At 46.3% G+C, this 16,626-nt stretch overlaps 1 protein-coding gene and 1 gene segment (V, D, J or C); both read left to right on the plus strand.

Annotated features, from left to right (window-relative positions):
- LOC102137723 (T cell receptor beta constant 1-like) overlaps nucleotides 1-16,626 on the plus strand; it is a 266,137-nt gene that overhangs the window by 137,977 nt on the left and 111,534 nt on the right.
- On the plus strand, nucleotides 10,342-11,568 carry LOC123572167 (serine protease 1-like). The gene is made up of 3 exons (XM_065541093.1): nucleotides 10,342-10,642; nucleotides 11,042-11,179; nucleotides 11,480-11,568. The coding sequence occupies exons 1-3, from the start codon at nucleotides 10,369-10,371 to the stop codon at nucleotides 11,566-11,568; spliced, it is 501 nt and encodes a 166-aa protein (XP_065397165.1). The 5' UTR covers nucleotides 10,342-10,368.

Below are 16,626 nucleotides of genomic sequence, written 5' to 3' on the forward strand. Positions count from 1 at the left end.
CCTCCAATCTCATGTCAGATTGGGCTGTCCCCCTTAAAGACAAGCAGAGCCCCCAGCTCCCAGAATGTGTTCCATGGTACACTAGATTAGCACATACAAAGAGATGGAATCCAAAAATAAGAAGAAGTTTGGGAGAAAGGGGGACACTGTTTTCCAGAGAAAAGTATGTTTCAGAATGGTGGTCTTTGGGAGGGTGGTGTTTATTTTTATTTGAGCTTCTCACAGAAGTAAGAGCTACTCTGCCTTCAGAAAAATCATAGCACAGAGAATGTGCCTGCATCTTCGAGGTGGCCAAGATATCTGAGCAACTGAATCTTCTTCCTAAAACACAACAGTAATGACAACTGCTGATGGTGATGACGTGCCTCTCCCAGGAATGTGTCAGCATCACACCCTCGACCAAGCACTCCCTTCTCATTCACCTGGAAAATCAGACTCAAGTAAATCTCCCTGGCCCCCTAACTCTTGCCTCAACTCCCTAGTTCTATCTCTGTGAGCAGCTAGAGAGATGTCCCGCCTACCACAGCGGGAGCCTGACTGCGACTTGGGAATCAAGCCCAGCTCTGCATGCTTTATTTTCATCTTCTTTGCCTTTGGGGTAGGACACCACAGTGAATCCCACAGCTACTACCAGCTCCCCACTCCGACCAGGGAAAGAAACTAGAGAGGTCAGGATTCACCCGTTTGATCAATTAGCTGAGGAAGGATTCATTTTCATAAAAGTTGCTTGCCTTTGAGACACTTCAAGTGAGTTATTTGGGAAAGACATCTTAGGGCCGTGACATCCAGCGACTCTGGCCTCACGTTGGCTGACTTGCACGCACTGGACACAGCAGAGGGAGGCAGGCCCCGTGGCACCTGTGGCACCTGCCAAAGCCTCCTCCTGGCAATTCTGAGAGGGCCCATGTTGGGGCCGTAGCTCATCCAAGCTTGTCACTGAAGATCTAAGCAAGTTTCTCTTTGAAATTCCACCTTCACCTTCTGTCCCAAGTGGTTGTGGACACACCTGGGAGCTACTACCAAGGGCTAGGAGTAGCCAAGGGAGACAGACAAGCTCAGAGCACATTTCCAGTTACAGAGAACACAGCACAGGCCTCCAAGTGTCCACAGAGCAGCGTGCAGTGATGAGTAGAGTAAAACCTCTACATAGAGCACAGCATTTCTGGCAAACACAGGGCACCGCAGTCCACATGCTGTGGAATACACCCAATTGTGCATCAGACACTTGTTTGGTAAACAGTAGATGTGTAAGATCAATTACCTTGAGAGGGCCATCTGTGCTCCAGATGTGTGGTTCATGTGAGGAGATGGCTACCACTCACTATATTCAGAGGAAAACAGGGCTCAGGGCTCACACACAATGAACAGATATACACGGGTCACCAAGAAACTCTCTATATACAAACATCACTTTATTCAACAAGGATTTTGTTTTTATGGAGTCCAAAGGCAGACCCTAGTTCACCGTACAGTCTTGGGTTTGTCTGCTTTTGGAGATATATATCCAGTAGTTAGATAGACGACAAGACAGATACACTTTTTCCATTTCTTACCATAATGTCAATGTCTCGTCTGAATAGTGTCATCACTCAAGAGTCAAGAGAAGAACCAAATGCTTCATAGAAACAGGGCTGGATGGGGAGTGTTAGCCACTGTTTTCTGTCTCTATTCAAATCATTCCTATCAAAGTCCAGCTGGTTACCTGAAGCCAAGAGACAGACATAAGTATCCCAATGGCCTCCAGACACCTGCTTCCAACTCCTCCCTGTGCCACGTAGACTCTTTACACAGAAAAGTGAGTCACCCCACTCAGAAGGGTTGCCAGCAGAAACAGGGCATGAAAATCACAGACAACCATGGGATTTCTTCCAAGTGGTTAGTGTAAAATAAACAACCACTACCACCAACAAAAACACAAAACAAGCAAAAAAATGCTTATTCAAAATCCAAGACAAAATACCGTGTGAAAGCCAGGCCATGGGGTTGCCTTTTCTCAGGCCACACAGGTTTCCCAGTCCGTTTGCTCACATGGAACAGTGCAATGTGAAGGTCTCCAGAGCGTGTGCTCGGGATCAAGGCTGGTACTGTTCACCTATGGGGCCAGACCAAAGGGCAAAGAAGCAGAAAGCTGCAACTCTGTCCACAGAAACGGCTTAGGCCCTCCTTCTCACAGAGGCTCCGAAGAGCCCCCACCTCAGCCTTCACACAGAATATCTCCTTCTGGCTGAACTACAGCCAGGCTGGAGTGCCGTGGCATGATCTCTGCTCACTACAACCTCTGCCTCCTGGGTTCCAGTGATTCAGCCTCCAAGTAGCTCGGATTACAGGCACCTGCCACCATGCCCAGCTAATTTTTTTTTTTTTTTTTAGTATTTTTAGTAGAGACAGGGTTTCACCATGTTGGCCAGGCTGGTTTTGAACTCCTGACCTCAAGTGATCCAAAGTGCTGGGATTTTAGGCATGAGCCACCATTCCTGGTCCAGACTCCATTTTTGAAAAATAACTTCAACTTTTATTTTAGATTCATGGGGTACATATGCAGGTTTGTTACATGGGTATATTGTGTGATGCTGAGGTTTGTGGCACAAATGATCTCATCACTCAGGCAGTGAGCATAGTACCCAATAGGTAGTTTTTCAGCCCTTTCCACCCTCCTTCTCTCTTCCCTCTAGTAGTTGCAGTGTCTAATCTTACCATCTTTATATCCATGTGTACCCAATGCTCAGCTTCCACTCTACATGAGAATGTGATATTTGGTTTTCTGTTCCTATGTTAATTTGCTTATGATTATGGTCTCCAGCTCCATCCTTGTTGCTGTAAATGACATGACTTCATTCTTCTCATGGCTGCATGGTATTCCATGGTGTATATGTACTACCTTTCCTTTATCCAGTCTATCACTGATGGACACCTAGATTGATTCCATGGCTTTGCTACCATGAATAGTGCTGTGACAGATATGAAAGACCATGTGTCTTTTTGGCAGAACAATTATTTTCCTTCAGGTAAATGCCCAGTAAAGGAATTGCTGGGTAGAAAGGTAGATCTGTTTTAAATTATTTTAGAAATTTTCAAATTACTTTCTGCATTAATTTCTCCGTGAACTAATTTACACTGTGGACAACAGTGTATAAGTGTTCCCTTTCCTCTGTAGCCTCACCAGCATCTTCTATTTTTTAGACATTTTAATAATAACTGCTCCGCAGCCAAGCTCTTTCAAGGCCAATGTGGGGAAGGGCCACAAACATCCCTTTTCCAGAAGAGAATTCTTGCCTGCCCACTGGTAGAATGCTTGTTTTCATCTGTCTTTCGTTGTTTGTTTTTCAAAGAAAAACCAAAGGTAAAGTGATGTGATCTTCCACACCTGAACCAGTTTGTAGCCGCCAGAGCCTGCTGGGAAGGTGCCTCTCAAGGATGCATTGATTTTGTCACCCGCAATTTGAGAGATCAAGAAGTCCCATAGCAACCGACGATACAACTGCCCATCAGCGCCCATCTTTTCAAGAGATTAGCTCAATTCTGGCTCTGCAGACACTGGCAGCCACAGGTCACAAACCCTGGGTCTCTGTGGGCTTTGCTCATCACCAAGGGCCACAATGGGCTGCCTGTCCTAGGCAGAGACACAGCAACATTCTCTTAAACTGAAATTAAGTATAAATCCACTTCACCAATAATCATCTGAGGGCACAGTCCCTGCCTCCTTCCTGGGGGATTTTAAAACACACATCTCTCTGACCCAAACAGGCAGTGAGATCTGATTCCCTATTTAATAAATGGTGCTGGGAAAACTGACTACCCATATGTAGAAAGCTGAAACTGGATCCCTTCCTTACTCCTTATACAAAAATTAATTCAAGATGGATTAGAGACTTAAATGTTAGACCTAAAATCATAAAACCCCCCGAAGAAAACCGAGGCAATACCATTCAGGGCACAGGCATGGGCAAGGACTTCATGTCTAAAACACCAAAAGCAACAGCAACAAAAGCCAAAATTGACAAATGGGATCTAATTAAACTAAAGACCTTCTGCACAGCAAAAGAAACTACCATCGGAGTGAACAGACAACCCACAGAATGTGAGAAAATTTTTGCAATCTACTCATCTGACAAAGGGCTAATATCCAGAACCTACAAAGAACTCAAACAAATTTACAAGAAAAAAACAAACAACCCCATCAAAAAGTGGGCAAAGGATACAGACACTTCTCAAAAGAAGACATTTATGCAGACAACAGACACATGAAAAATGCTCATCATCACTAGCCATCAGAGAAATGCAAATCAAAACCACAGTGAGATACCATCTCACACCAGTTAGAATGGCAATCATTAAAAAGTCAGGAAACAACAGGTGCTGGAGAGGATGTGGAGAAATAGGAACACTTTTATACTGTTGGTGGGACTGTAAACTACTTCAACCGTTGTAGAAGACAGTGTGGCGATTCCTCAAGGATCCAGAACTAGAAATACCATTTGACCCATCCATCCCATTACTGGGTGTATACCGAAAGGATGATAAATCATGCTGCTATCAAGACACATGCACACGTATGTTAATTGCAGCACTATTCACAATAGCAAAGACTTGGAACCAACCCAAATGTCCATCAATGACAGACTGGATTAAGAAAATGTGGCACATATACACCATGGAATACTATGCAGCCATAAAAAAGGATGACTTCATGTTCTTTGTAGGGACATGGATGCAGCTGGAAACCATCATTCTCAGCAAACTATCGCAAGACCAAAAGACCAAACACCGCATATTCTCACTCATAGGTGGGAACTGAACAATGAGATCACATGGACACAGTAAGGGGAACATCACACACTGGGGCCTGTTGTGGAGTGGGGGGAGCGGGGAGGGATAGCATTAGGAGATATACTTAATGTAAATGACGAGTTAATGGGTGCAGCATACCAACATGGCACATATATACATATGTAACAAACCTGCACCTACCCTAGAACATAAAGTATAATAAAATAAATAAATAAATAAATAAAGAGGGAGAAATCGGGATGAATTGGGGTATCAGGAATGAATCCTAAGTGTTTTTGTGTGGGGACAGGCATCCACATCCCAAACTGTACCTGGAGATGGAGAAAAATGCAGGAGAGGAGAAGAGAAAAAAAAGGGGACAAAGTTGCTAAAAGTCATTGAAAGCTTCTCTTGTGGTCCTTTCTGGCTCTGGTCGCTTTGCCAAGGTCTTAGGTGCAGGCAGGGCCGGCTCTGGCTGGAAGCTGCTGCTCTGGGAGATGGGAGAGTCACTTCACCTCCAGAAAGTTCATTTGATCATCTGTAAAATGGGCAATCCCATAGGTGGTTGTGATGATAAAATGAAAAACACATTCTGAACTTACATGAGTTACATGCTATATAGCAAGTTACATGGTGTAGTAAGCACACAAAAATGATTCACTGTTATAATTGTAGGACAGTGGTTTGGTGGGCTAAGCCCTAAACACAAGACAGAAAGATGTCTTAGAGAAGTAGACAAAGAAATCTATAATTCAGATTGAACAGTACCAAGAATGGCATGTCCTCCAAATTGAGCTTGGGCAGCTGGATCTGAACCTGTCCTACACATCTGGGTCTACAGTATGAAGTAACAGTCTCCACCTATATCTGTCTTCTCTGCCTGTGAGGTCAGTCTTTTTTGAAGAAATCTGACCTCAGACTATACTGTGATCCTTTAAGGAAGAGCGCAAAATACTGGAGAAGGCTAGTCTTCAGGCTCTAGATACAGAAATCTTCATATTCTTGAGTGTTCCCTTTCAGACAGAGAGTCAGAGTCACAAGCACTGATCCAAAAATCCGATTTGCCAAAAAAATTTTTCATCTTCTACCAAGGTTCACCTCCCTGTTTAGTGCATACTGGTGTCCACAGTTGCTAGAGCATGTGTCTCTTTATCCTCTAAGGCAGGAGTTCTGTGAAGACCCCATGACAAGGGAACAAAATGAAACAACATGTTTAGGGACAACAAAGAAATAACCCATATTATCAATACTCCAAAACCTGGCTACCTCAGGCTTGGCCAGTTATTCATGAGCAGAGAGGTGTGTCATCTACATGGCGGTCATGGCCTGGATGGGTCTGGAACTATGGCAATGTAAGGCTCTGAAACAAGGTGTCAGGAGAAAGATGAATTCAATCATCTATTTCTGCCAGGAAGAACAGCACCAGGAAGGAATCAGATGTAGATGTACAGTTTGTCCTCTGGGGACCTCTACCTTGATCCTCAATAAATCTCCTTATAGATGCCACCTACAGCAATTTCCACACTTCACAACGCTCTCCATGGCTTCAGTTGGCCTTATGATTAGCTGTGCCAAGATCTGTATTCTTGGGCAACACAGAATCCTTCTGAATCTCATTGTCTTCCTCTATAAATGGAAATAATTTTGCTCTGCACAAATCACAATTAGCATGTTTGTGGGAAGTTAAACTTTGAAACTCAGCATAAACAAAAAGCTATGCACCACTCCTGCTAACGTAAAAACTCTTGTAAAGCCGTCAGGCACCATTCATCATCTAAGTATAGCAGTGTTAGGTTTGAGCCCATCAGTGATTAGAGGGGGTACGTGGTGGAGAGGGTGTCTCCGCGCAGTGAGTCTCCTGGCTGTGGGGAAGCTGGCTCGGTGGCCATGGCAGGAGCTGAACCCAAAGGTACTCTGTATGTCCTCTCAACTCCACAGGCCCCACTTTGGCATTTTTTCCAATTCCCTCTGGTTTCCATTTGGTTCCTCCCTCTAGCCCCCTGGCCATGTCCAATTTCACCACCAAGTTTCTGAGCTTTGCTCATTTTTTTCACTGTCTCCAGAACATCGCTGATTCTTTTACCTTTCAAATAATTCAGACTTGAACTCTGCTCACTCCTGCCCATCACCAGCCTGAACTCAGAGTCGCTGAGAAGGGTAAGCACCCTCATAAGCAAACTCCTCCTTTCTTTACATCATTAGACCTGACTGCAGACATCATCTCCATCTCCACGCTGCTCTGGCCAGGTTATGCCTCAGTCAATTACACAACTGTGTCTTAGTAGCCTTGGTAGGGCCCAAATCAGGATATTCTCTGGGAAGGTTCACTTTGTACTGCATACAACATACTGCATCTAAAATAGAACATTCTACACTCACCCCTCCACATCTTTGTTATTGAAGCCAATATGGACCCATTTACCATGTGCTAAAATCTCTACCTACTGCTGATTCTCAAATCACATCCTATCCCAGATTTACCATGGTCCAAACTCTGACATCTAACTGGGGGCATGTCATTCTGGTTCAGGCTATCAGTCCCGAGCAGGTGGTTCAGTTTGCATCACCCTGAGTGCTGGTTTCCAGGGCAATCTTAAGGTTGCATAAAGGGAACCTATGACAAGATGCACATGAGACAGACAAATGTGTTCACCTTAGAGAAGGGGAGGAGTGCACCATTGGTTGTCCATCCTCGAGATGGACTAAGTTGCCACCTAACCTGTGCCCCCTCCTTCTTTGCAACACTTCCCATCCTTTAGCCTTAGTAGGAAGGAGAGCCATCTGGAAGCCCAGAATCCTATGGAATGCTGAGTCTCCCTTCTCCTTACCCCTTAGTGTTGGAATTCTTATTCCCCAAAGACTTGGATTTTACCGTGCCACACACTGACTGGAGAGATGCATCTTCATATTCACAGGAACGAGCCTTAGATAAGACTTTCCTCCTCTCACGGGGGCTCAAGGACACTGAAAAGCCAAGCTTCTTACCAACACTTACCCTTCCTTAAGTATATTAAATACATACCCAATAGTTAAAAAGATTCCTAAACAGTCAGGCCATTCTCTCTCCTTCTAACCCTCATCTCCTCGGCCTAAGAAAGCCCAGCTGTGTGATCCGGGCCTTTACTTCCCCTGTCTTCCCCATCCCTGCATCCTTGCAGGAAATAGCCAGTCTCCCTCTCTGCTCTCAGAAGCCAAGTTTCCTTATCGCCTGTGAATCACAAGCCCACAGAGTGGCCAAACATAGCCAAGCTGATGCAAGACCCTGGGAAGGGGAAAGCTGCAGGTTTGTTGGTCCTGGGAGGAGCAGTGACCCTCACCTCACAGACACTTCCTCTCCCCATCCTCGGGAGGTATAAAGACTGGTCCTCCACCATCAGTCAGGCACACTCTACCACCACGAATCCAATCCACCTTTGTGGGAGCGGCTGGTGAGTTTCATGCCCTGCCTCAGGCCCCACCCACACCCCTTCCTGGCAGACACATGTCCTTCCATTCTTGCCACCTCTCCTCTTTTAACTGTGCTCTGATGTTCTGTTTCCTTCATCTGGCATCTCTATTTCCAATCCTCCCTGGGCTCTCTTTAAGCTTCACCTCTTTCACCTCTCCCTGATTTCACTCCCATCACTGTCATTCATCCATATCCAAGCTGTAGATGGAGATGCTGGGAAGGGAGACCAGGAGGGGCGGGCCCACAAAATAAAGCAGCAGGCTTCAGGCTTGGCTCCCACAGCACCAGAATACTCCACTATAGCTGCTCTTAAACTTGAATGCACCTGGGAGGTGGAAAAATTACTCGTGCCAGAGACTCAACTCTAGAAATTCTTACTTCATTTGTCTGGGGTGCAGCCTGTGTTCTGGGCTTTTAAGCTTCCCAGGTGATTTTTAACATTTCTAGGCATGCAGCCAAGGTTAAGAATTGCTGTTCTTTTGGACAATAATAACGTCTACATTTGTTCTGCGAAGTGAGCCTGGGGCTTCCCTCAACTCTGCCCTCACAGCACAAACCTGAGCTGAGGGGGAAGCTGGTGATGGCCAGGTCTACGCAGCCAGGGGGTTTTCCTAGCTTGGCTAAAGTATCCTGATAATCTAGGACTTAAATAGCCAGGACAAGTACACAGCTGATGAATAAAAGAGAGAAGCACTCAGTGGGTGAGACAATCATACCCCAACTCCTATCCCACAGCAAGCACAGTGAGGACATTCCTTGTGAGCTCAGCCTGGTGACCCCAGGAGAGATCTGAACCCCCACAGGATACCTAGCTATGTGCCCTGCAGACACAGAGACTTGGGAGCCACATCCAGTGATGTTCACCAGGGGTGCCAGCGCTCCCTCCCTTGTCGAGCCTCATTGAGCTTCTTAAGGATTTCTAATTAGCAGAAAGCAACTGCAGGCTGGGAGCACCACCCCTAACATGCTACTGACTTGCCTTCTCCCTTCCCATCTCCACTCCAGTTGCTGCCCCCTTTGACGATGATGACAAGATCGTTGGGGGCTACACCTGTGAGGAGAATTCTGTCCCCTACCAGGTGTCCCTTAATTCTGGCTACCACTTCTGTGGTGGCGCCCTCATCAGCGAACAGTGGGTAGTTTCAGCCTGTCACTGCTGGAAGCCATAAGTGTGGGGCCCCTGACGGCAAAGCTCCCAGCCAGGCTGCATGGGAGAGCATGGCTTCAGCCCAGGGAAGTACTGAGGTTTGGTAAGGTGGAAGGGAGAGGTGGTGGAGAAGAAAACATGTTGGCCGCAGCTGACTCTCCAGAGCAGAGAGTGAACACAAGACAGGAACCTCCCACACCCAGGCAAATCCATGAAACAGCAAGGGTTGTGGTCATAAAAGCACGCAGGGATGATCTTGGAGTGGTCAGAGCTAGTGAGAAAAGTAGGCAAGTACTTTTGCTGGTTAGCTACACATTAAAGCCACCTAAGAAAGAGTTTTTAAAAATACTGATAACTGTGTCCTATCTCAGGGCAATTAACTCAAAGTTTTCAGGAAGAGGGTATGAATATCAGTGAGTATTTAACACTCTACCTCTGGTAACTGTACAGTGTATAGACAGAGCTGAGAACCATGACCTACACTAAGAACTCTCAAACCTGAGCATGCATCAGAACGACCTGCAGGCTTGCTATGGCACAAATCACTGGGTTCCATCCCCAACGTTCTGATCAGTAGGTGGGGGTAAGAACCAAGAATTTACATTTCTAACAAGTTGCCAGGAGATGCTAATGCTATGGCTACCCTTGGATTAGATTAAGAAGGGAGGTACGAACAGGTGCTGTGTGCAGTTAGCAAAGGCCTGGGGTGAAGAATGCTGGGAAAACTTCAAGGAGCTCCTTGTGCCCACAGTGCTAGTGACTGTGGAGGTGGGTTGAGGAGCAGCCTCCAGTGGGATCCTTTTGACTCTTCCCCACCCCACTACCACCAACCTCTGAAGCAGAAAAGACCTGGGTCTCATACCTATACTGACCCACATCCCTCTACTGCCCATGAGATATGGCCACACACCCCACCCCATGCCTCCAGAGCTGTCTATGAGCAGGGAGCTTAAGGACCCTGGGGAAGGTGGGATGGGTACCCCAGCAGTGGAGGAAGGTCTTCACCATGCCTGCCCTGCCCATCAGCCGCATCCAGGTGAGACTGGGAGAACACAACATCAAAGTCCTGGAGGGGACTGAGCAGTTCATAAACGCGGCCAAGATCATCAGCCACCCCAAATACAACAACAAGACTCTGAACAATGACATCATGCTGATCAAGCTCTTCTCACCTGCCGTCATCAATGACCGCGTTTCCACCATCTCTCTGCCCACTGCCCCTTCAGCTGCTGGCACCATGTGCCTCATCTCTGGCTGGGGAAACACTCTGAGCTTTGGTGGTGAGTGGGACCCTTTGTTCTTCTACTTCCCTCCATCCTCACAATTTCCAGATTGAAGCATGCCCCCGAACTTGAATCCTCATGCCTCCAGGCTTAACACACTTCTCTAGTGCCCATTACACACAGGCTCTGCACTGAACATGAGAGAGATGCAAAGTCTAAGGACTTGTCTCCTAAAATCCGAAGACAGGACAAATGGAGAACTTGCTGTGATCATGTCTTTGGAAGGGTTCAACAATGATCATTCTGGGAACTAAAAGCCACAGTCCCTTGCCAGGACTTATGTTTTGGAGTCCTCTCCAGGAGCAGTGTTCCTCTTCAATGTTCCATCCTAGATTATTGTCTCCTCTGGCCTAACCCACATTTCTACTTTCTTTGATCTCTTCCTGATCCTCACAGCTGACTACCCAGACGAGCTGCAGTGCCTGGACGCTCCTGTGCTGACCCAGGCTGAGTGTGAAGCCTCCTACTCTGGAGAGATTACCAGCAACATGTTCTGTGTGGGCTTCCTTGAGGGAGGCAAGGATTCCTGCCAGATGATTTGAACAACCCTTCCCATGCTGAGGCTCCCACTGATACCCAGGCCACACCCAGGAAAAAGATTGGAACTCCCAAGGTGGCGGGGCTGAGGAGGCTCCCTGCAGTGCCCCCATGGAGAAGTCAGGAAGGCTCCCTTGGGCTGCATGCTGTCTGCTTAGGAAGAACAGAGAATGGGCCACGGTGAGAAGGATGTGGAGCCACAGAACTGGCTGGAAAGGGGTCTTTTAAGGTTCAGAGTAAATATAGCTATATTCCTCCTCCATCTCTCCATACTACTTGTCCCTTCTTCCCCCCAGGGTGACTCTGGTGGCCCTGTGGTCTGTAACAGACAGCTCCAAGGCATTGTCTCCTGGGGCTATGGCTATGCCCAGAAGAACAAGCTTTGAGTCTACACCAAGGTCTACAACTATTTGGCCTGGATTAAGGACATCATAGCTGCCAACACCTGTCCCTCTGCAGTCTCTATACCAGTAAAGTGACCCTGTTCTCACTCTCTGTGTCTGTGCCTGCTCCCTCACACTCCTTCACACTGGAAAGCATACACCAATCCCAGGTCAGACACAAATGTCCCCTTAAAAGTAAGCAGAGCCCCCAGCTCCCAAAATGTGTTCCATGGTAGACTAGATTAGCACATACAAAGAGATGGAATCCAAAAATAATAAGAATCTTGGGAGAAAGGGGGGTACTGTTTTCTAGAGAAACGTGTGTTTCAGAAAGGTGGTCTTTGGTGGGGGGGTATTGATTTTTATTTGGGTTCTCACAGTGGTTAGAACTACTCTGCCTTCAGCACAATCACAGCACAGAAAATGTGTCAGCATGTTCGAGGTGGCCCAAAACATCTCACCAGCTGAATCTTATTGCTAACATACAACAATAATGACAAATGTCATTAGTGGTGATGTGCCTCTCCCAGGAATGTATCGGCACCCAACACTTGACCAAGCCCCCCTTCTCATTCACCTGGAAAATCAGACTCAAGTAAATCTCCCTGACCCCCTTAACTCTTCCCTCAATTCCCTAGTTCCATCTCTGTGAGCAGGCTAGAGAGATGTCCCGCCTACCATAGCGGGATCCTGACTGCAACTTGTGAATCAAGCTCATCTCTGCACACTGTATTTTCCTCTCCTCTGCCTTTGGGGTAGGACGCCGCAGTATATCCCACAGCTACCAACAGCTCCCCACTCTGACCAGGGAAAGAAACTAGAGAGGGTCAGGATTCACCCATTTGATTAATTAACTAGGAAGGATTCATTTTCATAAAACTTGCTCGCCTTTAAGACACTTCAAGTGAGTTATTTGGGACTCTTTTAAAAAGGTGGAAGGAAAGACACCTGAAGGCTGTGACACCATCCAGCCACTCTGGCCACACATTGGCTGGTTTGCACCCACTGGACGCAGCAGAGAGAGGCATGGCCCTGTGGCACGTGTGGCACCTGCCAAAGCCTCCTCCTGGCAATTCTGAGAGGGCCCATATTCTGGCCGTAGCTGGTCCAAGGTTGTCACTGAAGATCCAAGCAAGCTTCACTTTGAAATTCCACCTTCACCTTCTGTCCCAAGTGGTTGTGGACACTCCTGGGAGCTGGTACCAAAGGCCAAGAACAGCCAAGGGAGACAGACAAGTTCAGAGCACAATTCCAGTTACAGAGAACAGAGCACAGGCCTCCGAGTGTCCACGGAGCAGCGTGGAAATTACAGTGATGAGTAGAATAAAACCTTTACATGGAGCACAGCATTCCTGGCAAACACAGGGGACCGTAGTCCACATGCTGTGGAATACACCCAAGTATGCATCAGACACTTGTTTGGTAAACGGTAAATGTGTAAGATCAATTACCTTGAGAAGGTCATCTGTGCTCCAGATGTGTGATTCATGTGAGGAGACGGCTACCACTTACTACCTTCAGAGGAAAACCGGGCTCAGCGCTCACATACAATGGACAGATACACACAGTTTACCCAGAAAGTCACTGCATAAAAACATTACTTTGTTCAACATGGATTTTTTTTTATGGAATCCAAACACAGACACTAGTTCACCTTACAGCCTTGAGTTTGTCGGCTTATGGAGAAATATATACAGTAGACAGATAGAGAAGAAACATACACTTTTTCCCTTTCTTACCATAATGTCAGTGCCACGTCTGAATGTCATCATCACTCAAGAGTCAAGGGAAGAACCAAACGCTTCAAAGAAACAGGGCTGGGCGGGGAGTGTTAGTTTCCACTGTTTTCTGTCTCCATTCAGATCATTCCTATCAAAGCCCAGCTGGTTACCTGAAGCCAAGAGACAGACATAAGGATCCCAATGGCCTCCAGACAGCTGCTTCCACCTCCTACCTGGGCCACGTAGACTCTTTACACAAGAAAGTGAGTCACCCCACTCAGAAGGGTTGTCAGCAGAAACAGGGCATGAAAATCACAGATAACCATGGGATTTCTTCCAAGTGTTTAGTGTAAAATAAACCACCAACAACAACAACAAAAACACCTAACAAGCAAAAAAATGCTTATTCAAAATCCAAGACAAAATACTGAGTGAGAGGCAGGCCATGTGGTTGCATGTTCTCAGGCCACACAGCTCTCCAAGTCCATTTGCTCACATGGAACCGTGAGATGTGAAGGTCTCCAGAGCGTGTGGTTGGGATGGAGGCTAGTACTGTTCACCTCTGGGTCCTGACAATAGGGCAAAGAAGCAGAAAGCTACAACTCTGTCCACCACCACGGCTTATGCCCTCCTTCCCACAGAGGCTCTGAAGAGCCCCCACCTCAGCCTTCACACAAAACATCTCCTTCTGAATCAAACACAGCCAGGCTGGAGTGCCGTGGCATGGTCTCTCCTCACTACAGCCTCTGCCTCCCGGGTTCAAATGACTCAGCCCCCCAAGTGCCTGGGATTACAGGCATCCACCATCATATCCAACTAATTTTTTTTTTTTTTTTTTTGTATTCTTGGTAGAGACAGGGTTTCACCATGTTGACCAGGCTGGTTTTGAACTCCTGACCTCAGGTGATCCAAAGTGCTGGGATTACAGGTGTAAGCCGTCGCTTTGGGCCCAGGGCCCATTTTTGAAAAAATAATTTCAACTTTTATTTTAGATTCAGGGGCTATATGTGCAGGTTTGTTACATGGGTATATTGTGTGATGCTGAGCTTTGGGGTACAAATGATCTCATCGCTCAGGAAGTGAGCATAGTACCCAATAGATAGTTTTTCAGCCCTTTCCACCCTCCTTCCCTCTTCCCTCTAGTAGTTGCAGTGTCTACGGTTCCCATCTTTATATCCATGTGTACACAATTCTCAGTTCCCCCTTATACGTGAGAATGTGATATTTGGTCTTCTATTCCTATGTTAATTTCCTTAGGATTATGGTCTCTGAGTTGATCCATGTTGCTGCAAAGACATGATTTCATTCTTCTCATGGCTGCATAGTATTCCACAGTGTGTGTACCACATTTCCTTTATCCAGTCTGCCACTGATAGCCACCTAGGTTGATTCCATGGCTTTGCTACTGTGTATAGTGTTGTGACGGACGTGCAAGAGTATCTGTCCTTTTGGCAGAACAATTATTTTCCTTTGGGTAAATGCCCACTAAAGGAATTGCTGGGTGGAATATTAGTTCTGTTTTAAATTATTTCAGAAATCTCCAAACTGCTTTCTGCATAAATATTTCCATGAACTAATTTACACTCGGGCCAACAGTGTATAAGTGTTCCCTTTCCTCTGCAGCCTCAGCAGCATCTTCTGTGTTTTTGACATTTTAATAATAGCCACTCTGCTGCCGAGTTCTTTCAAGGCCAATGTGGGGAAGAGCCACAGACATCCCGTTTCCAGAAGAGAATTCTTGCCTGCCCACTGGTAGAATGCTTGTTTTCATCTGTCTTTTGTTGTTTGTTTTTCAAAGAAAAACCAAAGGTAAAGTGGTATGATCTTCCACACCTGAACCAGTTTGTAGCCGCCAGAGCCTGCTGGGAAGGGACTCCCCAAGGATGCATTGATCTTGTCACCTGGAATTTGAGAGATCAACAAGCCCCATAGCATCCGGCCATACACCTGCCCATCAGCACCCATCCTTTCAAGGGATTAGCGCAATTCTGGCTCTGCAGACATTGGCAGCCACACGTCACAAACCCTGGGTCTCTGTGGGCTTCCCTCCTCACCCAGGACCACAATGGACTGCCTGTCCTGGGCAGAGACACAGCAACATTCTCTTAAACTGAAATTAAGTATAAATCCACTTCACCAATAATCATCTGAGGGCACAGTCCCTGCCTCCGTCCTTGGGGATTTGAAAACACTCATCTCTCTAACCAAACAGGTAGGTGAGATCTGACTTTAAATGGGGGAATATCGGGATGAATTGGGGTATCAGGAATGAATCCCCAAGTGTTTTTTGTTGGGACAGGCATCCACATCCCGAACTGTACATGGAGATGGAGAAAAATGCAGGAGAGAAGAGAAATAAATGGGGGACAAAGTGATTGAAAGCTTCTCTTGTGGTTCTTTCCGGCTCTGGTTGTTTTGCCAAGGTCTTGAGTGCAGGGAGCTGGCTCTGGCTGGGAGCTGGCTCTGGCTGGGAGCTGCTGCTTTGGGAGATGGAAGCGTCACTTTAGCTCCAGAAAACTCATTCGATCATCTGTAAAATGATCATTCAATCATCTGTAAAATGTAAAATCCCAAAGTGGTTGTGATGATAAAATGAAAAAAGCATTCTTAACTTATATGAGTTACATGTTGTATAGTAAGTTACGTGGCATATAGTAAGCACACAGAAATGACTCACTGTTATCATAATTGAAAGACAGTGGTTTGGTGTGCTAAGCACTAAACACAAGATGGAAAGGTATCTTCGAAAAGTAGACAAAGAAATCCATAGTTCAGAATGAACAGTACCAAGAATGGCATGTCCTCCAAATGGAGCCTGGGCAACTGTATCTCAACCTGTCCTACACATCTGAATCTACATAACGAGGTAACAGCTCATACTGTAACACCTACAGCTATGTCTCTGCCTGTAAGGTCATTCCTTTTTGAAGAAAGATGACCTCAGACTATACTGTGATCATTTAAGGAAGAGCACAAAATACTGGAGAAGGCTTGTATTCAAGCTCTAGATACAGAAAATCCTCATATTCTTGGGTGTTACTTTTCACAGAGTCAGAGCCACAAGCACTGATCCAAAAATCCCCTTTTCCAAAAATTGTTTCCACCTTCTACCGAGGTTCACCTCCCTGTTTAGTGCACACTGGTGTCTATAGTTGCTAGAGGAAGAGTCTCTCCTTATCCTCCAAGGCAGGAGTTCTGCGAAGACCCCATGACAATGGGACAAAATGAAACAACATGTTTAGGGACAACACAGGAAAAGCCCATATTATCAATGCTCCAAAACCTGGATACGTCAGGCTTGGCCAGTTATTCACGAGCAGAGAGGTGTGTCATCTACATG

This window comes from Macaca fascicularis, chromosome 3 (assembly GCF_037993035.2).
Source record: "Macaca fascicularis isolate 582-1 chromosome 3, T2T-MFA8v1.1".
Lineage (NCBI taxonomy): Eukaryota > Metazoa > Chordata > Mammalia > Primates > Cercopithecidae > Macaca > Macaca fascicularis.